This window comes from Pongo abelii, chromosome 1, assembly GCF_028885655.2.
Source record: "Pongo abelii isolate AG06213 chromosome 1, NHGRI_mPonAbe1-v2.0_pri, whole genome shotgun sequence".
NCBI classification, from domain to species: Eukaryota; Metazoa; Chordata; class Mammalia; order Primates; family Hominidae; genus Pongo; species Pongo abelii.
In genome coordinates, this window is record NC_071985.2 from 225266393 (window position 1) to 225292587 (window position 26195).

At 47.6% G+C, this 26195-nt stretch overlaps 1 protein-coding gene across 1 annotated transcript in view; it reads right to left on the reverse strand.

Annotated features, from left to right (window-relative positions):
* CA6 (carbonic anhydrase 6) overlaps positions 1–26195 on the reverse strand; it is a 35189-nt gene continuing 8994 nt past the window's right edge. Inside the window, exons 3-9 of the mRNA XM_003775820.4 lie at positions 25742–25921; positions 17947–18095; positions 16232–16324; positions 12513–12582; positions 7275–7432; positions 4135–4249; positions 1–473 (exon numbers count right to left, since the gene is read on the reverse strand). Of these exons, the coding sequence (XP_003775868.3) occupies positions 391–473; positions 4135–4249; positions 7275–7432; positions 12513–12582; positions 16232–16324; positions 17947–18095; positions 25742–25921 (848 nt within the window). The 3' untranslated portion in view covers positions 1–390. The remainder of the gene's footprint in view (positions 474–4134; positions 4250–7274; positions 7433–12512; positions 12583–16231; positions 16325–17946; positions 18096–25741; positions 25922–26195) is intronic.

Sequence of the window (26195 nt, forward strand, 5' to 3'; positions counted from 1 at the left end):
TTTTTAAATGACAAATTTCCAAAGTTATTTTATTACATCTAATGCTAAAGGAAAGGTCAGGCTGGTTTATAATTTAGACAGGTCAACATATATGATTTGATGGGAGAATAGTTAGGGTTCTATTTCCTTTAAATTTCTATTCCAATCAATTTCCACTGGTGAAGTCTAACTCAGATCCCTTCTCACGAACTGAAGCCATCTCACTTCCTGTCCAGGATGATCGTTTCCCTCTTTTAATCAGAAATTCAACAGCTGCCCCAGGGGGAGCAGCGTGTTCCAGACACACATGGTTTCTTAGACAAGGCAGGGTGCGGCTGCAGCAGACAGGCACCTCTTCTGGCTAGGTCAGGCTTCAAGCTAGTTAATATTGAATCTTCCTCTTAGCTTTCCTCAGTTCAATGCTCTTCTTAAGTACTCAAGAATTTCCTCAATCTTATGTAGGTAAAACCAGAATTCAGAGCCTAGAGTATATTCTGTAAAAAGAAGAGTTAGTTGGAAATGGTTAAAACTTGTACAGTCCTCACAAAAACAGAGAAAGGGGGACGGCCAGACACCATACCCGCATTGTATTTTTGGGAAGTCTTTTGATTCCTTAGAATGCTCTCCACGTGCCCAGTGCATTGCCTTTATGCATCTTCACTGTGTTTGAACTCAGGCTTCTAAGCTGCCCAGAGCCAAGGGGTGGCGTGTTGAGGTGGGCTGTACTCTTGGATTTTGGCTTCTCCCTCGATGCCCCGTGGCCCTTGCCAGAGGGGATATAGGTGTTTTCTAGTAAATAAATTACAAGAGGTCCGTATTTGGCCATCGTCTTGTTTTTGTAACTGACCTTGGTTTCTCAATTCATTCCTTGTGGGTGGGTTAATCATATCAACCCCGCTGGGATACAGTTCTCTACAGAACAGTGAAATACCATGAGTCACGCAGCTGGGTTGACCAGAGCCAATCACTGCTACATAGAAATCTGGGCCTGGCCAGGTGCGACGGCTCATGCCTGTAATCCCAGCACTTTGGGAGGCTGAAGTGGGTGGATTGCTTGAGCTCAGGAGTTCGAGACCAGCCTGGGCCACATGGCCAAACCCTGTCTCTACAAAAAAAATACAAAAATTAGCTGGGTGTGGTGGTACATGCTACTCCCAGCTACTTGGGAGGCTGAGGTAGGAGGATTGCTTGAGCCCTGGAGGTCATGGCTGCAGTGAGCCAAGATTGCGCCATTGCACTCCAGTCTGGGCAACAGAGCAAGACTCTGTCAAAAAAGCAAGAAAGCAAGAAAGCGAGAGGGAGAGAGAGAGAGAGAGAGAGGGAGAGAGAGAGAGAGAGAGGGAGGGAGGGAGGGAGAGAGGAGAGAGAGAGAGAGAGAGAGAGAGAGAGGAGAGAGAGAGAGAGAGAGAGGAAAGAAAGAAAGAAAGAAAGAGAGAAAGAAAGGAAAATCCAGGCCTGAGGGAAGGTGGGTCAAGATGATGCCCAGTTGTCTGTTCTATAATCAGCAAAGGGAGGCCACAATTCGGATTCCCTGGGGGTAAGGAAGCCCTCTGATGCTGAACTGGGAGTTGAAGTAATCGATCCTAAACAGCTATTCTCAGTGGATCTGCAGACAAATCACAGCATGGAATACCTCAGTCTGGGGCCAGTACCTAGAACATCTGACCCCCTCGTGGGAGATGCTAGAGTAACGCTCTAGTGGAAAAAGCATTTCAGATGTGGCGTATAGAATGATACGCAGTCTGTTGGTGACTATTGCAAGAACAGCATAAAATTGTTTTAGGGAAAGCAGGGGAAACATGGCAACATTTAGAACTAGGAGACAGGCCGGGCACAGTGACTCACACTTGTAATCCCAGCACTTTGGGAGGCCAGGCAGGTGGATCACCTGAGGTCAGGAGTTCAAGACCAGCCTAACCAACATGGTGAAATCCCATCTCTACTAAAAATACAAAAATTAGCCTGGCATGGAGGCGCATGCCTGTAATCCCAGCTACTTGGGAGGCTAAGGCAGGAGAATTGCTTGAATCCGGGAGGCGGAGGTTGCAGTGAGCCCATGAGATTGCACCACTGCACTCCAGCCTGGGCGACTGAGTGAGAGACTCCAAAAGAATTAGGAGACAGACCCATGAGTCTAAGCTCCCTTTGGTCAGCCAGCTTGCAACTGGACCTGTTAAAGACGACATCACCTTTGGAAAAAGGGATTCTTGCTGTTAATGTTGTATATGGTATAATATGGGGAAATGATTACTGTAACTGATGTCAGTTTTTTTCCTCTGTTAGTATTGTATTGGAGGAGTGGATTGTATTGGAGGAAACAATATAGAAAACACCTATATCCCCTATTAATTCAATAAGTGAACCGGGAAAGAAATGTGGGGAGAAATCACAAATAGGCCTTATTCGGGTTAGGGAGGTGGAAATTTAAGTTTTTTTGTTTGTTTGTTTGTTTTTGAGACAGAGTCTCTCTCTGTCACCCAGGCTGGAGTGCAGTGGCACAATCTCGGCTCACTGCAAGCTCCGCGTCCCGGATTCACGCCATTCTCCTGTCTCAGCCTCCCCAGTAGCTGGGACTACAGGCGCCCGCCACCTCACCTGGCTAATTTTTTGTATATTTAGTAGAGGCGGGGTTTCACCATGTTAGCCAGGATGGTCTCGATCTCCTGACCTCGTGATCTGCCTGCCTCGGACTCCCAAAGTGCTAGGATTACAGGCGTTAGCCACCGCACCTGGAGGAAATTTAAGTTTTAAAAGGTACATATAAAGGTGGGATAAGGCCAAACGAGGTGGCTCGTGCCTATAATCCCAGCACTTTGGGAGGCTGAGGGAGGAGGATTGCTTGTGGCCAGGAGTTTGAGACCAGTCTGAGCAACATAGTAAGATTCCATCTCTACAAAAAATACAAAAAAAATTAGCTGAGTGTGGTGGTGTATGCCTGCAGTCCCCGCTACTGGAGAGGCTGAGGTGGGAGGATCACTTGAGCCTGGATGGTTGAGGCTGCAGTGAGCCGTGATTGTGCCACTGAGCTCCAGCCTGGGCAACAGACTGAGACCTTGTCTCAAAAAAGAAAAAAAAAGTGGGATAATATTGAGTACATAATATTGATAGGATACTGATTCTACTGTATTGGAAAATATAAAGGTATCAGGAATGGTTAACAGAACGGGCTGTAAAGACAATGGATTCACCACAACTTTACAGAAAGCAGACAAAATAAAGATGAGGAGGCTGTGAAATATTTACATTCTTGCCAACACAGAAACGAGGTGTGCCAAGGACACAGTTGGAGCCTGATCCAAGGAATTGGAGGATGCAGTGGAGGGTGGCCTGCCCGCACCTACTTCCAGCACGCTGGGGTCTGGGGCCTGCGCCCCAGGCAGATGCAGTGAACAATATGTGGTCTAGTTAACTCCACTTTGAGAGAATGTATAGGAGGCGTTGGGGGTGGGTTCATAACACAGACTACGATCAAGATGCGCAGGAAATAATCTGAGTGGGGTTAATAAGGTTAACTTTGCCAGGTGCGGTGGCTCACGCCTGTAATCCCAGCACTTTGGGAGGCCGAGGTGGGCAGATCACTTGAGGTCAGGAGTTTGGGACCAGCCTGGCCAATATGGCAAAACCCCATTTCTATTACAAAAAAAAAAAAAATTAGCCAGGTGTGGTGGTAGGTGCCTGTAATCCCAGCTACCGGGGAGGTTGAGGCAGGAGAATTGCTTGAACCCGGGAGGTGGAGGTTGTAGTGAGATGAGATTGCACCACTGCACTCCAGCCTGGGTGACAGAGCAAGACTCTGTCTCAAAAAAAAAAAAAAAAAAAAAAAATGTTAACTTGAACCTACACTCTTATGAGAGCTTCTGGATGTTGCGGTCTTCTTGCTTCTCCTGCTATCTCTAGCCAAGACTAGGTAGGTAATAAATCACGTAGCTGTCGCTCCTGATTGTCTCGTGTGTTCTACTCACTGGCATCCCTGCCTGGGCTGGGAAAAAGTCATCACCCTCTGCCCAAGCCCTGTGCAGCTTGGCCCACCTGAGCCTCCTGCTACTGAAATGACTCTCCTTCCCTTACTATTTCCAGAAGAGATGGGTCCACCTAGAGGAAGGAGCAAAACAGGAGTTAAACTGCAGAGCATGATCAAGAGTCGGTCTCACTCACCCTGACTCGGGAAGTTGGATTCCACTACCCTGTGGTTCAGGGGCTGGGTCCTGCGGTAATCATTGTGGATGGTCTTATTGCGGTGATCCAGTAGGGAATTCTCCAGCTTCCAAACCTGGGGGCAACATGAGTGCATTATGGAGGGGCAGAGGCACTGGGTAATTTAAAAGAAATAACAATTGGCCAGGCACAGTGGCTCACGCCTGTAATTCCAACATTTTGGGAGGCTGGGGCGGGCAGATCACTTGAGCTCAGGAGTTGGAGACCAGCCTGGCCAACATGGTGAAACCCCTTCTCTACTAAAAATTAGCTGATCATGGTTGTGTGCACCTGTAATCCCAGCTACTCAGGAGGCTGAGGCAAGAGAATTGCTTGAACCTGGGAGGCAGAGGCTGCAGTAAGCCAATATCACGCAACTGCACTCCAGCCTGGGAGACAGAGCGAAACTCTGTCTCAAAAAAAAAAAAAAAGAAAAAGAAAAAAAGAATTAAGAACTGGGCTAGAGCTTGGATTTATATAACCCTGATGAAGTGACTGTAAGAAGATCTCAAGTCCAGGGGAGGTTCTGGGTGCTGTGTGTCAGGCATTATTCCAGAACTAATCTATCCGTGCATTCTTCTGGTATCTGCACACAAGCTCTCTTTTCAGCTTTTTATATGAGTATTTGTCCAACAGTAGAAAGGAGAGAAAGAAGAAGCAGAAATATATCAAGTGGCAAACTCAATTTTTGTTTGTTTTTCTGAAAATGTCGGGTTTTTCTTTTTTTTTTTTTTTTTTTTTTTGAGACGGAGTCTCGCTCTGTCACCAGGCTGGAGTGCAGTGAAGCCATCTCGGCTCACTGCAACCTCCACCCCCGGGCTCAAGTTATTCTCTCCTGCCTCAGCCTCCTGACTAGCTAGGACTACAGGCGCCCGCCACCACACCCAGATAATCTGTATATTTTTAGTAGAGATGGGGTTTCACCATGTTGGCCAGGCTGGTCTCAAACTCCTCAGGCCATTCGCCCACCTCAGCCTCCCACCTCACCTGGCCTGAAAATGTCTGTATTTTGTCTACATCCTTGAAAGGCATTTTTGCTGCACATACAATTCTATATTGGCTATTTTTTTTCCCTCGGCACTTTGAAATTATGTTTCCACTCCCTTCTGACTTTCACTGTCGCTGTTAAATCAACTCTGTCTGATAATACTCTTTTCGTGATAATCTGTCTTTTCTTTCTGGCTAATTTTTAAATTGTTTCTTTGTCTTTGATGATTTCAATGTGATGCATTTAGTGCAGGGTGTTGTGTATACACACACACATATATATACACACCCAGAGAGAGAGAGAGACAGAGAGAGAAACTAATTGGCATTCTTGAATATATGACTTGGTATCTCTTCATGAAAATTGTCAGCCAATATTTTGTCAAATCATGCCTCTTCCCTACTCTGCCTTTCTTCTCCTTCTAGGATTTCGATTAGACATTTACTAGACCTTTCCAGTACACAATGTCTCTTCACTTCTTTTCATAGTTCCATCTCTTTTTCTCTGTGCTGCATTCTAGATAATGTTATTGGCTGTCTCCAATTTACTAATTCTCTCTCAAACTGTATCTAACATGCTGTTAAACCCACTCATTGGGTTTTTTTTGTTTTTTTTTTTTTTTCGAGATGGAGTCTTGCCCTGTTGCCCAGGCTGGAGTGCAATGGCATGATCTCAGCTCACTGCAACCTCCGCCTCCTGGATTCAAGCGATTCTCCTGCCTCAGCCTCCTGAGTGGCTGGGATTATAGGCTCGCACCACTATGCCCAGCTAATTTTTTGTATCTTTAGTAGAGACAGGGTTTCACCATGTTGGCCAGGCTGGTCTCGAACCCCTGACCTCGTGATCCACCCGCTTTGGCCTCCCAAAGTGCTGGGATTACAGGCGTGAGCCACCATGCCCGGCAAACTTTTTTTTTTTGAGACAGGGTTTTGCTCTGTTTTCCAGGCTGGAGTGCAGTGGTGCAATCTTGGCTCACTGCAATCTCCACGTCCCAGGTTCAAGTGATTCTTCCACCTCAGCCTCTGGGGTAGCTGGGATTACAGGCGCCCAGCACCATGACTGGCTAATTTTTTGTACTTTTAGTAGAGACGGAGTTCTACCATGTTGGCCAGGCTGGTCTCAAACTCCTGACCTCAGGTGATCCACCCACTTTGGCCTCCCAAAGTGCTGGGATTACAGGCGTGAGACACTGCAACTGGCCTGGATTATTAATTTTTGATACTATTTTTCCATTTCTAGAAATTCTATTTGAGTTTTTGTCCCAAGTCTGGATGTCCATTTTTATACTTTTTTGCTCTTTTCTCGTATTTAAACCTTTTATTTCTTTATACGTATTAAACATTCTTATGTCATATTAACTGTCTGATGATTCCACTAACTGAAGTCTTTGTAGGTCTGATTCTGTTGGTTCTCATTTATAATGTCTTTTTTTCTCATATGTTTTGTATTTTTTTTCTTAATTGAGCTAATTTCAGGTAACTTTATTTGTGAAAATTCTTCTAGGTCTGGATTTAAGGTCATTTTCCCAGAGATAATTTACCATTTGCTTTTGTCAGGAGTCTGGGGGCACTTCTAGCCTGACTGGCAACATTTTGGGGTGTGGGTGTCCTTGAACAGGGGTCTTTTCCACCTTTTTCTAAGGAAATGAAAAGTTTAAGAAAAGGAGATGGCCAGGCGCAGTGGCTCACACCTGTAATCCCAGCACTTTGGGAGGCTGAGACAGGCAGACTGCTTGAACCCGGGAGTTTGAGACCTGCCTGGGCAACATGGTAAAACCCTGTCCCTACTAAAAGTAAAAACTAGCCGGGCGTGGTGGCACACGCCTGGAGTCCCAGCTACTCAGGAGGCTGAGGCAGGAGAATTGCTTGAACCCGGGAGGCAGAGGTTGCAGTGAGCCAAGATCGTGCCACTGCACTCCAGCCCAGGTGACAGAGCGAGACTCTGTCTCAAAAAAAAAAAAAAAAAAGGTTGGCTAGATGAGGCACAGTAGCCCTGCACACAGAAAATAACACAGGACCCCCCAGTTGTTGACGTTCGTTGAGATGCTGGGGAGAAACCTTGTTAACCAGGCAATCGAATGGGAAGACTTCGGCAAAGTGATGCCATACATTACCTGCGTCCTGGAGAGCTTGACAAAATCTGCCAGCAGAAACCAGTGGACGTTCTCAGTGCAGGGAGGCGTGGTGAGCGAGCCATGATAGCTGTAGTAGTGCTGGAGGTTCCTGGGCAGCATGTCCTGAGTGTCAAGGCCAGTCAGGGTTGTTGTTTGTCCTGACCGAGAAGACAGAGGGTAACAGAATGTCAGGGACCACCGCTGCCCCTCGGGAGGACAGCTCAGGCCCAGGCCTCGCCAGGTTCCAATCTCTTGAGTTCAGCAGAACATAGAAGCTGATGATTAGGAAACAATTTCCCAGTTTACTTCTCCCTGGAAGGGATTGAGAGGAGAGACTTTGGGGATAGACGCACTCAGACACCTGCTCCTGGCTGAGTGCTCTTGGCCGGGTGCTCACCCTGCTGCTGTTTTCTCATCTGTAGAAAGGGAATAATCATCAGGATTGCTGTGAGGGTAAGGAGGAATAACGTCTGGATAAGCGACTGGCATTGAACCATTACATAGGGAAGTACTCCTAAGTGTAACTGCTGCGGTCACCATTATCATGGCTAGGCAGAGGACACATTTTATGATCAATGAAAGAAATAAATATGGCCCCTGGAGACTTCTGGGTAAGTGCACTCGAAGAAAAGACCAAAATGCCTTGGTTTGGGCTCATTGAGAAGTGGGTAGACAGCAGTTGTAAATGCAGAATCAGGCTGGGTGCAGTGGCTCACGCTTGTAATCTCAACACTCTGGGAGGCCAAGGCGGGAGGACTGCTTGGGGCCAAGAGTTCAAGAGCAGCCTGGGCAACACAGGGAGGCCCCGTCTCTACAATAAGTTTTTTAAAAAATCTTTTTAAATAATAAATGCAGAATCAGAACCAAGGTAGGGTCCAGGTACAGGCATTTGGTCCTGAGCTCTTCCTGCCACGACCGCTGGAAACCAAGTCCAGACACAGGCGGGGCATAGGGAGGGGCCACTTCCACCAGGCCTGCAAAGCTCCTGCAGCAGCCACACCTGCTCCTGTTCTAGAGAGGTCCTTGTTTCATTCATGTCAACAACACTGAGCCCCTGAGCTCAGCACAAGACTCTCAAGGCAACACAAGATTGAGATGGATTTTGCTTCACCTTCCCTGAGCACTTCTGCGCTTCTTAAAGGCAGAGAACATAGTTTTGATACATATGTAGATAGGGCTGTTCAACCAAGGCCACAATGTCTCAGAGTGCATAAGCCCATGAGTAGGCAAAAGAGTTCTAAGTTTTATTATTATTGGAAGATTTCAAGATATAACCTCCAAAAGGGCTCTGTGGTAGAGATTTATTTTTGTAACTCTAATATATTTAAGTGAAAGTCAAGAATTCCAAAATCATGATGCAGCCACCATGGAAAATAGTATAATGGTTCCTGAAAAAATAAACATACGGCCAGGTATGGTGGCCCACACCTGTAATCCCAGCACTTTGGGTGGCCGAGGTGGGCCGATCACCTGAGGTCAGGAGTTTGAGACCAGCCTGGCCAACATGGTGAAACCTCATCTCTACTAAAAATACAAAAATTAGCCAGGCATGGTAGCATGTGCCTGTAATCCCAGCTACTTGGGAGGCTGAGGCAGGAGAAGCGCTTGAACTCGGGAGGTGGAGGTTGCAGTGAGCCGAGATCGAGGCACTGCACTCCCGCCCTAGCGAGACTCTGTCTCAAAAAACAAAAAAATTAAAATTAAAAAAACATAGATTACCATGTGACCCAGCACTTCTACTCCTATTTACCCAAAAGAAATGAAAGCAGGAACTCAAAGAGATACTTGTACACCCATATTCATAGCAGCGTTATACACCCATATTCATAGCAGCGTTATACACCCATATTCATAGCAGCGTTATACACCCATATTATACACCCATATTCATAGCAGCGTTACCTCACAATAGCCAAAAGGTAGAAGCCACCAAAATGTTCACCAGTAGATAAATGGATACACAAAATATCAAAATATCATATAGCCACACAATGGAATATACTTCAGCCTTTTTTTTTTTTTTTTTTTTTAAGCAGAGACTCACTCTGTCACCCAGACTGGAGTGCAGTGGCGCAATCTCAGCTCACTGCAACCTCTGCCTTCCGGGTTCAAGCGATTCTTCTGCCTCAGCCTCCCCAGTAGCTGGGATTACAGGCACCCACCACCACACCTGGCTAATTTTTGTATTTTTGGTAGAGACGGGGTTTTACCATGTTGGCCAGGCTGGTCTCAAACTCCTGACCTCAAGTGCTCCACCAGCCTTGGCCTCCCAAAGTGCTGGAATTACAGGCGTGAGTCACCTTGCTCAGCCACTTCAGCCTTTAAAAGGAATGAAATTCTGATAACATGTTACAATGTGGGCAAACCTAAAAGACATTATGCTAAGTGAAATAATCCAGACCACAAAAAAAAAGACAAATACTGTTTGATTCTACTTATATGAGGTACCTAGAATAGTTACATTCTTAGAGACAGAAACTGTGGTTACCAGAAGCTGGAAGGGGAGATGGGGAGTTACTGTTGAATGGGTACAGAGTTTCAGTTTAGGAAGACGAAAAAAAGTTCCCGCAATGGAGGGGGGTGATGGTTGCATCACATTGTGAATGTTCTTAATGCTACTGAACTGTACATTTAAAATGGCTTAAGTGGTAAGTGTGTTGTTGTTGTCGTTGTTTGAGATGTTGTCTCGCTCTGTCATCCAGGCTGGAGTGCAGCGGCACAATCTCAGCTCGCTGCAACCTCCACCTTCTGGATTTAAGCGATTCTCCTGCCTCAGCCTCCCGAGTAGCTGGGGTTACAGGCGTGCGCCACCACGCCTGGCTAATTTTTGTATTTTTAGTAGAGACGGGGTTTCACCATGTTGGCCAGGCTGGTCTCAAACTCCTGACCTCAGGTGATCCGCCCGCCTCTGCCTCCCAAAGTGCTGGGATTACAGGTGTGAGCCACCGCACCCAGCCTTAAGTGGTAAGTTTTAATTCAGGCTGTGGGACTGCATGGAGTCACTGAGATGAGACAGAGCCTGACTCCACCCAACATTTAGGGCAGGAGCCAGAAAGAGAGTGAGAGGGCAGAGCTGGGGCGTGCCAGACCACCCTTTGAAGGTAAACTAAGACAAGAGAAGAAGAGTGGCCCATAGATCTGACCGTCACTCTGGCTCCGTGGAGCAGTGGGGTCAGCTCAGGGTGGGGTGGGTGAGAACGGAGAACAGGACTATTCTATGACCTTTTCAAGGGGAGCCAGAGAACTGGGGGGAAGCCGGGGAATGGTAAGGTCAGGAGATAATGTTTGTTTGCTTGTGTTTGGAGGTGGGACGAATTAGGGCAGATGTGTGTGCTGAGCAGGAGGCTTTAATAAAGAGTAAGACATCAACGATGCAGACCGGACACGGTGGTTCATGCCTGTAATTCCGGCACTTTGGGAGGCCGAGGCAGGTAGATCACGAGGTCAGGAGATCGAGACCATCCTGGCCAACATGGTGAAACCCTGTCTCTACTAAAATACAAAAAATTAGCCAGGCATGGTGGTGTGTGCCTGTAATTCCAGCTACTCAGGGGGCTGAGGCAGGGGAATCACTTGAACCCGGGAGGCGGAGGTTGCAGTGAGCTGAGATCGTGCCACTGCACTCCAGCCTGGTGACAGAACAAGACTCCGTCTCAAAAAAACAAAAAAAAAGGGAGAGAGAGAGAGAAATCAACGATGCAGAAGACCAGGGAGAGAATGGCAGGAAAGGAGGCCCTGAGTGTGGGAGAGGAGTGGGGTTGGGCCCCACGTGGGAGGGGTAGTGTTGATAAGAGCAGGGATTTGTCATCTGTTGCAGCTGAAGAGGGGATGTGGAATTTGGTCCAGATGCACGTGGGTTAAGGAGCGGAGTGTTTCTGGCCTGTGGCTTCTGTCTTCTCAATGGAGTGGGAGTGGGAGCGTCAGCTCCAGGGGAGTTGCTGGAGCCCAGGCACAGGGGCTTCAGGAGAGAGGAGAAAGCGTGTGACAAGAGTTTGGGAGGTCAAAAAGAAAATGCCCAGGGTGGTACTTTAGGATTTCTGGGTACTGTTCATATTTGTAGCTATGAATAAAAAATAATACCAATTGGCCAGGTGTGGTAGCTCATGCCTATAATCCCAAAACTTTGGGAAGTTGAGGCAGGCGGATCACTTGAGCCCAGGAGTTCAAGACCAGCCTGAGAACATGGTGAGACCCTGTCTCTACTGAAAATACAAAAAACCAGCCAAGCATGGTGGTGTACCTGTAGTACCAGCTACTCAGGAGGCTGAGGTGGGAGGATCAACTGAGCCTCAGAGGTCGAGGCTGAACTGAGCCATGACCGCACCACTGCACCCCAGCCTGCGCGACAGAGTGAGACCATGTCTCAAAAATAATAACGATAATAATACCAGTTAGATGTCTATGGATTTCTGTCCAGTTGCATTCAGCTGTTTGACTGCCAGCTCTGAGTTGGTCTGGAGCTTTGCCAGGTGAGTTTGTGGAGGGGTGGAGGGGTAAGGGCTAGAGGGTGTTTGCATGGGAGTGTTAAGGGAGACTTGAGAGTGTCGGGGTGGAATCTAAGCTGGGAGAGAGATGAAAGGACACAGGCGTCACTAGGAGTGAGAATATGGAAGTCCCAGGTTTGGAGGTCTCGGTCAGGTGAATTGCAGGAGGGGCTGGGTGCTGAAGTTAGAGGACTGGGAGGCTGGGAGGTGTGGCCGGAATGGGACGTGTGAAGTCGGGGATGCAGAGCTAATGTGGTTATAGCTCAAAAGTCAAGGGTTGACCCTGGGTGGGAGATGGCTCTTACAAGAATGCCACCCTTTGGAGGAGAGGGGACGGAAGAACACCCCGAGTGTCTGTATGTCCAAGTGGTGTGACAAGGGCTTCCCTCTTGACGTTCATCTCAGCTTGGAGCCAGGTGGACATCTTTCTAGCCGCCAGGACTGTCACTGCCAGCTGAGGTGACAGTCATCGAAGCAAGGATATGCCTACTTAGTGCAACTCCAGCCAGAAGTTCCAATCATGGGAACTGACACATCGAATTTATGCACAGGCTTCTCAGAGAGGTTTGCTGCCTAAGCCAACAGCAGAAATCACTGGAATAAGTAACCTGGCACAGGGAGGGGTGGACTCCCTTGGCAGGGCCCACGGGCCACCCTCCCCACCAGCATCAATCCCCTGCCCCCTGGGCCCACCTCCCACTCACACTCGCACTCATTCCCCTTCCCTCCTGCAGCCACAGTTGGCTTCTCTTACCTGGGTACTTGATGTTGGCCAGATGAGAAATGAAGTTGCTGTAATAAGGGTTTTCGGGGTAATTCTTCACCTGCAAAGAAACGCAAAGCACTGAGCGTAAGTGAAGAAGAGGCCCCAGCACCATCGCTACTAAGCCACCCACTCAGCTTTCTAGCTGATTGGACCGAGCCTAGAGAGTAAGGAGAGGCAGCCTGTGCCGTCTTGTGTTTTGGCAGAGACAGTCTGGCTGTTCTTTGCTACCAACCACGCAGGTTCATGAGTCCTTCCAGAAAGGCACTATCTGAAGTATTTTGGCAGCTTCCAGGGAAAGAAGCTTCTCGGTCATTGGTGATGCCCTCAGAAATGGCCAACTCTTACTCTAAAAAAGTCCCCTGTGCGCTTGTTTTTGTTTGTTTGTGAGTTTTTTTTTTAAGAGAGAGTCTTGCTCTCTTCCCCAGGCTGGAGTGCAGCAGCATGATCTCGGCTCACTGCAACCTCTGCCTCCAGGGTTCAAGCAATTCTCCTGCCTCAGCCTCCCGAGTAGCTGGGATTACAGGTGCCCACCACTACGCCTGGCTAATTTTTTTGTATTTTTAGTAGAGACAGGGTTTCACCATGTTGGCCAGGCGGGTCTCGAACTCCTGACCTCAGGTGATCAACTCACCTCGGCCTCCCAAAGTGCTGGAATTACAGGCGTGAGCCACTGCGCCTGGCCTGTGCACTTGTTTTGGGCAGTGTCAGCCACGGTCAGATTCTTTGTGATGAGGAGGGCTTGATCTCACAAGCTCCCTTCCTCATCCTTAGGACTTCCAACAGAGAGCCAGATATCCAAGGCAGAACAACTACAATTCCCCCAACACCAGGTCACTCTTTCTGTATGAGTATTGACTTTAACAGTCAGAAAAGTTGCTTTGGGTGAAAAAGATCTATTTTCAATGGCTGTTTTCAGTCAAGTGGTGTCGATCTCTTTCACTGTGCATAAATTTGGCTTTCTTGGCTTTATGACTGCATTTGCTGTTTCTTTTCTAGATGTCTCGTGCCTTTTTTGTTGCATTGGTCTACCTTTACTGCCTTCTTTTGTGTTAAGCAAATACTTCTCATGTACCATTTAATCATTTTTAGTTATTTTCTCAGTGGTTGCTCAAATGATTACCATATACAACTCAATCACAATCTATGTCAGGTTAATATTAATTTAATTTCAGTAAAATATAGCAACTTTGCTTCAAAAGAGCTCTATTTTGTCCTCATCCTTTCTTCTATTTTTGTCATATGCATTACATTTACATATATTATAAGCCAGTGGTACATACAGTGGTATAGTCATTGCTTTAAATAATCTTGATGGTTTTTAAAAAGAAATTAAAAGAAGAAAACACAAAAAATATATGTATGTAGTCTTTTCTATTCTCCATTTCCGGTACTCTTCACTTCTTTCTGTGGATCGGAGTTACTATCTGGTATCATTTTCTTTCAGCCAGAAGAGCATGCTTACATATGACTTGTAAGATAGACTGGCTAGCAATTATACTGGGTTTCATATATCTGGGAATGTCTTTGTTTCACCTTCATTTTTGAAGGGTGGTTTATTGGATATAGAATTCTTGATTGACAGTCATTCCACTGTGTTCTGATGACTTGAAAAGTCATTCATTAATTGTACTGTCATTCCCCTACATATAATAAATCCCTTTTCTCTTGCTGCTTTCAGCAGTTTGATTTTTGATGTATCTAGACTTGGGGTTTATTTATCAGACTTGGGGTTTTTTTAGTTTCTTGGATTGATAAATTTATGTTTTTCCTCAGATTTGAGGCTTTTGGACCATTGTTTTGTTTTGTGTTGTGTTTTTCTTCCACTTTCTCTCTCTCCTCTCCTTCTGGGACTCCCATTTTATATATATATGTGTGTGTGTGTGTGTGTGTGTGTGTGTGTGTGTGTGTGTGTGTGTGTGTGTATGTGTTGCTATACTTGATTTTGTCCCCATGAGTCTACAAGGCTGTTCATTTTTCTTCTGTCTTTTTTCTCTCTTTTTCAGGTTGGATAATTTCATTGCTCTATCTTCAAATGCACTGATTCTTTTTTCTTCTGCTGCCTCACATCTTCTTTGGGCCCATCTAGTGATTTTTTTTTTCCATTTTGTTTATTGTAATTTTCAACTCTAGACTTTCCATTTGGTGCATCTTTAAAGTTTCTATTTCTCCATTGAGATTCCTTTTTTGACTCATTGTCATCATATTCTCCTTCAATTCTTTGAACATAGTTTCCTTTATTCTTCAAACATTTATGATAGTTGGTTTTTTTTTTTAATTTTTCTCCCAGCCACAGCATTGATAGATGTTTTAAAGTCCTGTCTGCTTAATTACTCTGGGTCCACTCAGGTCAGTTTCTAGAGATTGTTTTGAGTTATTTTTTCCTCCTAAATATGGATTATGTTTTCCTATTTCTTTGCATGCCCAACTTTTTTTTTTTTTTTTTTTTTTTTTTTTTTTGAGACAGAGTCTCGCTGTGTCATCCAGGCTGGAGTGTAGTGGCATTATCTTGGCTCACTGCAGCCTCTGCCTCTTGGATTCGAGTAGTTCTCCTGCCTCAGCCTCCTAAGTAGCTGGGATTACAGGCGTGCGCCACCACGCCTGGCTACCTTTGTATTTTTAGTAGAGATGGGGTTTCCCCAGGTTGGTCAGTCTGGTCTTGAACTCCTGACCTCAGGTGATCCATCTGCCTCAGCCTCCCAAAGTGTTGGGAGTACAGGCATGAGCCATCACGCCCAGCTTTTTTTTTTTTTTTTTTTTTTTGAGACGGAATCTAGCTTTATTGCCCAGGCTGGAGTGCAGTAGCACGATCTCGGCTCGCTGCAACCTCTGCCTCCCGGGTTCAAGTGAATCTCCTGCCTCAGCCTCCCAAGTAGCTGGAATTACAGGCACCCGCCACCATGCCCAGCTAATTTTTGTGTTTGTAGTAGAGATGGGGTCTTGCCATGTTGGTCAGCCTGGTCTTGAACTCCTGACCTCAAGTGATCCACCCACCTTGGCCTCCCAAAGTGCTAGGATTACAGATGTGAGCCACCATGCCCGGCCCCACCATCTAGACTTTCTTAGAAATGCAGAGGTGTTGACTGGGCGCAGTGGCTCATGCCTGTAATCCCAGCACTTTGGGAGGCCGAGGTGGGTGGATCACCTGAGGTCAGGAGTTCACGACCAGCCTGGTCAACATCTGGTCTCTACTAAACCTGTCTCTACTAAAAATACAAAAATTAGCCAGACGTGGTGGCAGGCGCCTGTAATCCCAGCTACTTGAGAGGCTGAGGCAGGAGAATCATTTGAACCTGGGAGGCGGAGGTTGCAGTGAGCCGAGATTGTGCCACTATACTCCAACCTGGGCGACAAGAGTGAAACTTCGTCTCAAAAAAAAAAAAAAAAAAGGAAATGCAGAAATGCAGAGGTGTTGCCTTTGTCTGATTGAGTTGCAGGTTTCCCCTTGCCCTTTGAACAATTTGTGTCTACGCAACCCCTCTGGGATTCCAGCTCTTTTAAGTCAGCTTGTCCACGTTAACCAAGGTCTGGAGACTGACAGCACAGAAGGAGCACAGTGATCTTCCATCGAGTCAATGTTTCCAAGAACTGTGAGCTCGGGAAAAGATGAAGAGTGATAATAAAGAATACTGTTCAACTAGTCTTCACACCTTGTTTGGACATCAACCTATAACTTCAAATGCAGACACACATGGGTAGTCTCTACCTACCTCAACGAAGGCTGCCAGTACAGCCAAACCATCCGGCGCATCTTGGGCTATATCGTAGCTCTTGTATTTAGAATTGTAGTGAACAACGTGAATCTGTAAGAGCAACGTAGAGTGGGTCAAGGGCAGTTCATAGAAATTCAAGTGCTTAAGATTTCCAGGGAAGGAGGAAGAGAAAGAAAGGTGCTCTGTCTGAGGCCTCAGACTGTTCCACACAAGCAACTTGGACCTCCATCTCCCTCCATCTGGGCTGCAAATTCCATCTATCAAGAGCAGAAACTTCCCCAAGAATGGAAAGCGCAAGAGTAGGATTCTGGAAGATGGCAGTTCGAGGCCATTTCCTGACCACACTTCCCTCCAGGCAGACAAGCTGGCAGAGTCTGAAGGGATCACATGAGGACGCTGGGTTCTCCTGGGGTGTCTGGGGGCTTTGCAGGGAGAGTGAGCTTGCGCCCCTTGTCCCAGGCAACCACTGTTAACGTGTAGTCATCCTATGGATGGATTCTGGCAAAAGAGGAAACTCAGAAAATCTAACACAGTCCAGTCACAGTGGCTCATGCCTGTAATCCCAGCACTTTGGGAGGCCGAGGCGGGTGGATCACTTGAGGTCAGGAGTTTGAGACCAGCCTGGCCAACATGGCGAAACCCCGTCTCTACTAAAAATACAAAAATTAGCCGGCCATGGTGGCAGGTGCCTGTAGTCCCAGCTTCTCGGGTGGCTGAGGCAGGAGAATCATTTGAATCCAGGGAACGGAGGTTGCAGTGAGCCAAGATCATGCCACTTCACTCCAGCCTGGGCAAAAGAGCAAAACTCTGTCTCAAAAAACAACAAAAAAAGAAAATCTAACACATAGAAATCCAGCTGAAACAAAGGAGGGCTTGCCACACCCTGTGTGGGCTGTGAAGTCCTACCAACCTGAGTCCTGTGAGGGCAGGACCTTGCCTGAAACCCTGTCACAAAGTGGAGATCTGTCAATAGTTGCTGAGTGAATAAAAAATAAACTCAACTTCAGGATGACTTAACTGCTACCATTGCACAAAGTCTTTTGGCTGTTTCTGTTTGTTTGTTTTGTTACTCAGACTGGAGTGCAGCGGCATGATCAGGACTTACTGCAGCCTCAGCCTCCTGGCCTCAAGCGATCCTCCCACCTCAGCCTCCTCAGAAGCTGGAACTATAGGCGTGCACCACCACTCCTGGCTAATTTTTTTTTTTTTTTTTTAGGCACAGGATCTCGCTATGTTGCCCAGGCTGATCTACAACTCCTGGGCTCAAGCAATTCCCCTGCCTTGGCCTCCCAAAGTGATGGAATTACAGGCGTGAGCCAGTGCACCCGACCTTGGCTATTTTAATAAGAAAAGTGAAGGCCGGGCACTGTGGCTCACGCCTATAATCCCAGCACTTTGGGAGGCCAAGGTGGGTGGATCACCTGAAGTCAAGAGTTCGAGACCAGCCTGGCCAAAATGGTGAAACCCCATCTCTACTAAAAATACAAAACTTAGTAGGGCATGGTGGCGGGTGCCTGTAATCCCATTTACTCGGGGGACTAAGGCAGAAGAATTGCTTGAACCCAGAAGGCAGAGGTTGCAGTGAGCTGAGATCATGCCACTGCACTCCAACCGGGGCAACAGAGCGAGACTCTGTCTCAAAATAAATTAAAAAAAAGAAAAGTGACTACGGGATTCAAAGGAAAGAGGATGCAGTGGGGGTCCTCAGGTACCTCGATCACATGTCTGATCCCGTCCACGGTGTGCTCAGAGCCGCTGATCTCCGAGGACGCACCTCCCCAGTGAAAGTGCATCTGCTGGGCTATGTACACAGTGCCGTCAGCCGCTGTCATGCGCATGGTGGAGGGCAGGCTGATCTGCACTGGAGAGACAAGGTGGGGCTGAGAGCAGAGTAGGTGAACACAGAGGGGTCAGGCCTACAGGCTGGGTAGCTTCTCTGCTCACCTCCCACCAGTCTGAGCCCAGGGCAAGCCAATACCATAGACTGGCTTAGAATGCCATAGGCAGGGTCACCAAAGGAGAAGAGGCGTTTGCACACAGAGCACAGGGAGAAGTCAGGATGGAGGCCAGGCACTAAGTAAACCAGGCTGGGCAAGTGCCTCTCCCTAGCACACTCCTTCCCGCCGAGAACCAACAGGTCAGAGGCAGGACCACACAGTGGCAGGTCCAGCTTGCTGGCCCCAGGGAAAGGGAAGGTCCTGAAAAATTATGGCCAATAGTCATGGAAACTAGAATTCTACTCTCTATCTCTGGCCAATTTTGGAATTTGCCAAAGGTATAAGAATAGGAAGTGGGGCCTCTTAGAACTGCTTTTTTTTTCTTTTTTTTTTTTTCACGCTCACTCTGTTGCTCAGGCTGGAGTGCAGTGGCACGATCGTGACTCGCTGCAGCAACTCACTGCAGCCTCCAACTCCTGGCTTCGAGGGATCCTATCACCTCAGCCTCCCAAGTAGCTGGGACTACTGGTGCCCACCACCATGTCTGGCTAATTTTTGTATTTTTACTAGAGACGGTGTTTCACCATATGGGTTACGCTGGTCTCGAACTCCTAACCTCAAGTGATCCACCTGCCTCAGCCTCCCAAAGTATTGGGATTACAGGCATGAGCCACCACGCCCAGCTGAAATCTCTGCCTTTTGGAATGAACTACACAAAAAGAAAAAATGGACTCAGTTACTAAGAAAAGTGACTAAGAAAAATATCTATGAGGATATAATTTCGGCGTTGGAAAGGGCCAGGCAGCATGTGTCTCATGAGCAAGATCTTCCTATTTATTTATTTTGAGACAGAGTCTTGCTCTGTTACCCAGGCTGGAGTGTAATGGCATGATCTAGGCTCACTGCAACCTCCGCCTCCTGGGTTCAAGCAATTCTTCTGCCTCAGCCTCCCCAGTAGCTGGGATTACAGGCATATGCCACCATGCCCGGCTAATTTTTGTATTTTTAGTAGAGATAGGGTTTTGCCATATTGGCCAGGCTGGTCTCGAACTCCTGACCTCAAGTGATCCGACCTCCTCAGCCTCCCAGAGTGCTGGGATTATAGGTGCGAGCCACTGCGCCCGGCAAGATCTTCCTATTTAAAGTCATCAATGGTGGCTGTAAACAAGAACATTTTCTTAAAAGATAGCAAATATGAGGTATTTAAAACCTGTCACGTGCCCCCTTCTTCCTTTCCAAATTGTCTAAAGGAGCGGGGAGCTATGATTAAATTCATAACGTAATGTGCTGTAACGCAGTAATTTGGCCTGAAAGGTTTTCACCGGCCCTTTGGCAGAACAATTGCTTTGTATTTAGAGCTTGAGATGTGGCTGGCCTCAAAAATCAATGCTTGCAAGAAAAGGACGGAAGGGCCTTAAAAGGAGGTGTGCAAGGTCAGCGATGCTGAAAGCAGACGGGAGCCGAGGAGCTGAGGACCCGAGCAGAGCTCCCTAAATGGACAGTAAGCACCACAGGAGAAATGAGAGAGGTCCCTCACAATTTCCCCAAAACACAGCTCCCAGGAGACGGAATGTGTCACTTCTGGTGACACTGACAGGCCCACACAGGCCCAATTGGAAAAGAGCCACAACCCTGAGCCTGTGACTGTGCTTTTTTAAAAATTTTTTTATTGAGACAGGGTCTTACTCTGTCACCCAGGCTGGAGTGCAGTGGCATGACCTCAGCTCACTGCAGCCTCAACCTCCCAGGCTCAAACAATCCTCCTGCCTCAGCCCCTCAAATAGCTGGGACTACAGGCACACGCCACCATGTCCAGCTAATTTTTAAGTTTATTTGTCGAGACAGAATTTCACCATGTTGCCCAGGCTGGTCTCAAACTCCTGGGCTCGAGCAATCCGCCTGCCTTGGCCTCTCAAAGTGCTGGAATTGTAGGTGAGCCACGGCACCTGGGCAATACATATTAATGGATCAGTGCCGGCCCACCAACTGTTGCTAGTCTGCAGCAAAACAGAGAAATTGGGAGTTCGTTTTAGAAATTTTGTAGCAATTTGTCTTTGTCTCAACAGCCTGTGTTTCAATTTGAATTTCTCTTTATTGAAATGTTGAATCTAATTTAAATTTAATTTTAAAATGAGGAGGCCAGGCCCGGCAGCTCACACCTGTAATCCTAGCAATTTAGGAGGCCAAGGCAGGCAGATCACCTGAGGTCAGGGGTTCAAGACCAACCTAGCCAACATGGCGAAACCTCGTCTCTACTAAAAATACAAAAATAGCCCCAAAATATGGACAAAATCTATATAAGGAAAATCACGAAACTAATGAAATAAATCAGGAAGAACTAAATAAGTGGATAAATATTCCATGTTCACAGATAGGAAGACGTAATATTATCTCAATGTCAATTCTTTCCAACTTGGTCTATATGTTACCAAAAAGCGGTCCCGATCCAGACCACAAGAGGGGGTTCCTGGATCTCACACAAGAAAGAATTTGGGGTGAGTCCACAGAATAAAGTGAAAGCAAGTTTATTAAGAAAGTAAAGGAATAGGCCAGGCGCGGTGGCTCACCACCCAGCACTTTGGGAGGCCGAAGCAGGCAGATCACTTGAGGTCAGGAGTTCAAGACCAGCCTGGCCAACATGGCGAAACCCCGTCTCTACTAAAATTACAAAACTTAACGGGGCATGGTGGTGCAAGCCTGTAAACCCAGCTACTTGGGAGGCTGAGGCACGAGAATCACTTTAACCGGGAGGCAGAGGTTGCAGGGAGCCAAGATAGTACCACTGCACTCCAGCCTCAGAGCAAGATTCTGTCTCCAAAAAAACAAAAAAACAAACAAACAAAAAAAAAAATGGAAGTAGTAGAATAAAGAATAAAGAATGGCTGCTCCATAGGCAGAGCAGCCCCAAGGACAGCTGGTTGCCCGTTTTTATGGTTATGTCTTAATTATATGCTAAACAAGGGGTGGATTATTCATGCCTCCCCTTTTTAGACCACATAGGGTAACTTCCTGACGTTGCCATGTCATCTTTAAACTGTCATGGCGCTAGTGGGAGTGTAGCAGAGAGGACAACCAGAGGTCACTCTCGTGGCCATTTTGATTTTGGTAGGATTTGTCAGGCTTCTTTACTGCAACCTGTTTTATCAGCAAGCTTTATGACCTGTATCTTGTGCCAACCTCCTATCTCATCCTGTGACTGAGAATGCCTTAACCTCCTGGGAGTGTAGTCCGGTAGGTCTCAGCCTTATTTTACCCACCCCCTCTTCAAGATGGGGTCACTCTGGTTCAAATGCCTCTGACATCTATACAATCAAGCAAGCTCTTGGTATTTACCCACATGGACTGAAAACACACAAACCTGCACATGGAATTGATTGAGTGATTGATTCATTGAGAGAAGGTCTTGCTCTGTCACCCAGGCTGGAGTGCAGTGGTGCAATCATAGCTCACTGCAGCCTTGACCTCCCAAGCTGCTCAAGTGAGCCTCGCACCTCAACCTCCTAAGCAGCCAGGACTGTATGTTGGAGCCACCATGCCAGGCTAATTTTTTTATTACTTTCGTAGGTCTCACTACATTGCCCAGGCTGGTCTTGAATTCCTGGGCTCAAGTGATCCTCCCATCTTGGCCTCCCAAAGTGCTGGGGTTACAGGCATGAGCCACCATGCCTGGCCTGCATACAGGTTTTATAACAGCTTTATTCATAACTGCCAAAACTGAGAAGCAGCCCGGATGTCTTTGGATAGGTGAATGGATAAACTGGTTCATCCAGGCAATAGAATATTCAGGACTGAAAAGAAATGAGCTATCAAGCCATGAAAAGACGTGGAGGAAGCTTAAATGCATATTGCTAAGTGAAAGAAGCCAACGTGAGAAGGCTACATGCTGTGTGATTCCAACCATATGACATTTTGGAAAAGAAAAAACTACAGGTCAAATAAAAAGATCAGTGATTGCCAGGGTTTAGGAAGGAAGGGAGAGATGAACAGGTGGAACACAAGATTTTCATGACACTGAAATGATTGCTCGATACATGTGATTAGAACCCTGTCAAAACCTGACTGGGCGCAGTGGCTCACGCCTGTAATCCCAGCACTTTGGGAGGCCGAAGTGGGCGGATGACTTGAGGTCAGGAGTTTGAGACCAGCCTGGCCAACATGGTGACACCTCGTCTGTACTAGAAATACAAAAATTAGCCAGGCATGGTTGCACGTGCCTGCAATCCCAGCTACTGAGGAGGCTGAGGCAGGAGAATCGATTGAAGCCGGGAGGCGGAGGTTGCAGTGAGCCGAGATCGTGCCACCGCACTCCAGCCTGGGTGACAGGGCAAGACTTCGTCTCAAATAAAAGAACCTTGCAAAACCAAAAATTAACAAATCTTTAATACGTCATGTCAACTTTACTGTTAAGCTTAGTGTTCATCAAAATCTCATTAGATTCAAAGTTTGTAGATTAGTTTTTTTTTCCCCTTTCAGTAGAATTCCTGAATGTGCTTAGAGCTTGCTGAAAAGTAGCCAGTGGCAATAGCCAAATAACTTCAAAAGCTAAATTATAAAAATCTTTCAAAATACTTTATATCCGCCTGGGCACGGTGGCTCATGCCTGTAATCTCAACACTTTTGGAGGCCGAGGTGGGCAGATCTCTTGAGGTCAGGAGTTCGAGACCAGCCAGGCCAACATGCTGAAACTCCATCTCTACAAAAAATACAAAAATTAGCTGGGGGTGGTGGCGTGCGCCTGTAGTCCCAGCTACTCAGGAGGCTGAGGCATGAGAATTGCTTGACCCTAGGAGGCAGAGGTTGCAGTGAGCCAAGATCATGCCACTGCATTCCAGCCTGGGTGACAGAGTGAGACTCCATCTCAGAAAAAAACCCTTTACATTGAAAAATAGAATTATGGCCAGCCTTGGTGGCTCGTGCCTGTAATCCTAGCACTTTGGGAGGCCAAGGTGGGCAGATCACTTGAGGCAAGGAGTTCGAGACCAGCCTGGCCAATATGACAAAACCCCATCTCTACTAAAAATACAAAAATTAGCTGGGCGTGGTGGCACATGCCTGTAGTCCCAGGTACCAGGGAGGCTGAGACAGGAGAATTTCTTGAATCTGGGAAGTGGAGGTTTCAGTGAGCCAAGATTGTACCACTGCACTCCAGCTGGGGCGACAGAGCAAGACTCCATCTCAAAAAAATTTTTTTTTTTAATATGTATATAATTAATGTGAACTTTGGGTGCACTCTAATGTCCGACATGCTGTCATGTGAGGTGAGAACCCCAAAGCAACAGGCTTCCGGATCACAGAAATTTGAGCAGAGTCCTAAAGGAAGAAGGTACAGGGTCCTCTGGAAATTGGGAGGAGGGAGCCGCTGCAAGCCCCTTGGGAAGCTGGGCTCTTCTCTTCCATATGCCTTCCCTCTGCTGGGCCCTCAGCAGGAAGCCCGCACTCAGCAAGGGCTGCCCATAGAGATCCTCCAGCACTGATTGCTTCCCACCTGCTGTCCAGGGAGGGTGAACAAAGCCACTGCCTTTGGCCTTTGTGCTTCACCCCTTCTCCACAAGGAGAGGACAAGGAGGGGAAGAAGAGTTCCGCCTGCCAATCTGGAAGTGTCAGAGAGTAATTTTGGAAACAAGAGCTTGACATTATCATGAAAATGAGGCTTTTGTTCATTCTTTGTGTATTTCAGGGCTCCTGGCCACATAAACCTGAGTCCTTTTACAGACAGAGCTTCATTCTCCAATTTGCTACTTTCACCACCCCTATAAAGGACAATTGGTTTTCTTTTTTTTTTTTTTTTCTTTGAGATAGAGTTTTGCTCTTGTTGCCCACACTGGAGTGCAATGGCGCGATCTTGGCTCATTGCAACCTCTGCCTCCCGGGTTCAAGTGATTCTCCTGCCTCAGCCTCCCGAGTAGCTGGGATTACAGGCACGCGCCACCACGCCCAACCAATTTTTGTATTTTTAGTAGAGACAAGGTTTCACCATGTTGGCCAGGCTAGTCTCGAACTCCTGACCTCAGGTGATCTGCCCGCCTCGAGCTCCCAAAGTGCTGGGATTACAGGCATGAACCACCTCACCAGGCTGGTTTTATTTTCTTGATTGTGCAAGATAAGAAAACTAAGTCCTGTGACCCTTTTATTTTTTTATTTTAAAGAAACAGGGTCTCACTCTGTTGCCCAGGGTGGAGTACAGTAGTAATCTCGGCTCATCACAACCTTGGCCTCCCAGGCTCAAGTGATCCTCCCACCTCAGCCTCCCGAGTAGCTGGGACTACAGGCACTCACCACCACTCCTGGCTAATGTTTTGATTTTTTGTAGAGATGAAGTCTCACCAAGTTGCTCAGGCTGGTCTCAAACTCTGGCATCAAGTGATCCTCCCACCTCAGCCTCCTAAAGTACTGGGTTTACAGGCATGAGCCACCATGCCTGGCCAAGTCCAGTGACTGTCCTATCACTGTGTGGCAGGCAGGGAAGTGTCTCAACCCAGGCAAAAATGAGAGAGTGCAGTACCTAAGAAGGATGTGGCCAAGAAACCCGACATCTGGGGGTGTGAGCCCATCTTGGCCGTTAGACACTGTGTGGCCTTGGGTGAGTCCCTCGACCTCCTGAGGCTTCAGACTTCCTGCCTTAAAAATGCCCCCTCCTGGGGTGGTCATGAGGCTCAGAGGAGTCGAGCCAACTTGGAAAATCAGGAGGATGTTCTGCACAAGTAAAGCACAGATTTCACAGTTTCCCGGCCGGGCGTGGTGGCTCGTGCCTGTAATCCCAGCACTTTGGGGAGGCTGAGGTGGGCAGATAACTCGAGGTCAGGAGTTCCAGACCAGCCTGGCCAACATGATGAAACCCCTGTCTCTACCAAAAATACAAAAAAAATTAGCTGGGCATGGTGGTGCTTGCCTGTAATCCCAGCTACTCAGGAGGCTGAGGCAGGAGAATCACTTGAACCCAGGAGGTGGAGGCTACAGTGAGCTGAGATCACGCCACTGCACTCCAGCCTGGGCAACAGAGTGAGACTCTGTCTCAAAAAAAATAAATAAAATTTACAGTTTCTCATATCGGATTCCTGAAGTGGGGCATCCCCACAGCCCTGCTTTTTCTGTCTGACCTTCACCTTCTTTCTTGTAGGGAGCAGAAAACCAGAGCTTTCTTCTTAAAACTCTGAGAAACCCTGGTCCTACCTGTCAGGTGCTTTGAGCTGAATAGACTCAATATAGGAAATGTGGAAAAGCTGACCCAAGCTGATGGACAGAAAGCCCCCGTGGGAAGGGTGGCTTCAGCAGCATGGCCTGCCCTGCCTGTCACCTGCTGGGTGGGTTGGGTGAGTTCGGGTAAGAGCATAACGCGGCAGGAAGGGACCAGCAGGGAGTTGAGTTGAAAGATGGATGCTGCCCTCTCTGGAAGAGCCACTAGGTTTCGGGGCCAGTCAGCCCTCATGTTCGACCCTCATGTTCGAGGCCTCCAGCTCTGAGCCCGTGCTCTGTGTCTCTGTGCAAGCCACTCCTGGCAGGGACACTTGTCATCTGCCTTCCCCTGCGGGCTGCCCGTGGACTGGAGCCCCTCGCCACCCCTTCCCCTTACCTGTGTGGCCGTTGTTGACCATGGGGAACTCGCCCGCCTGGGTCTTATAGCCTGTCAGGTTGAGCCCCTTCAAGGCGGGGTTGTACCGCACCTTCGTCCTCTGTAGGTTGATGGGCGACTGTCTGTGGCCCCCACAGGCGGGGTAGTGCTGTGGCCAGTGCACTTCGTCCAGTGCCCCTTCTAAGACAGGAAAGACACAGTTCAAGGGGCTGCCTGGCCACGCCCACCCTGGAGGAACCTCACCAGGCCAGAGACCAGGGCCTGCTGGGTGGGGACCCACGGATGCACCTTCCAGAAAGCAGAAGCAGGGCCCCCAGAAGGAGGCCAAAAAGACAACGAGGTCAACTCCAAGGACTCTGGTGTTTGGGGGCCTTGGTGCTAACCTCTAACTTTCCTATGGCAACTGCTGGCCCTGGGAGCAAGACTTAGTGTTTTGAAATCAATGAAAGTCTTT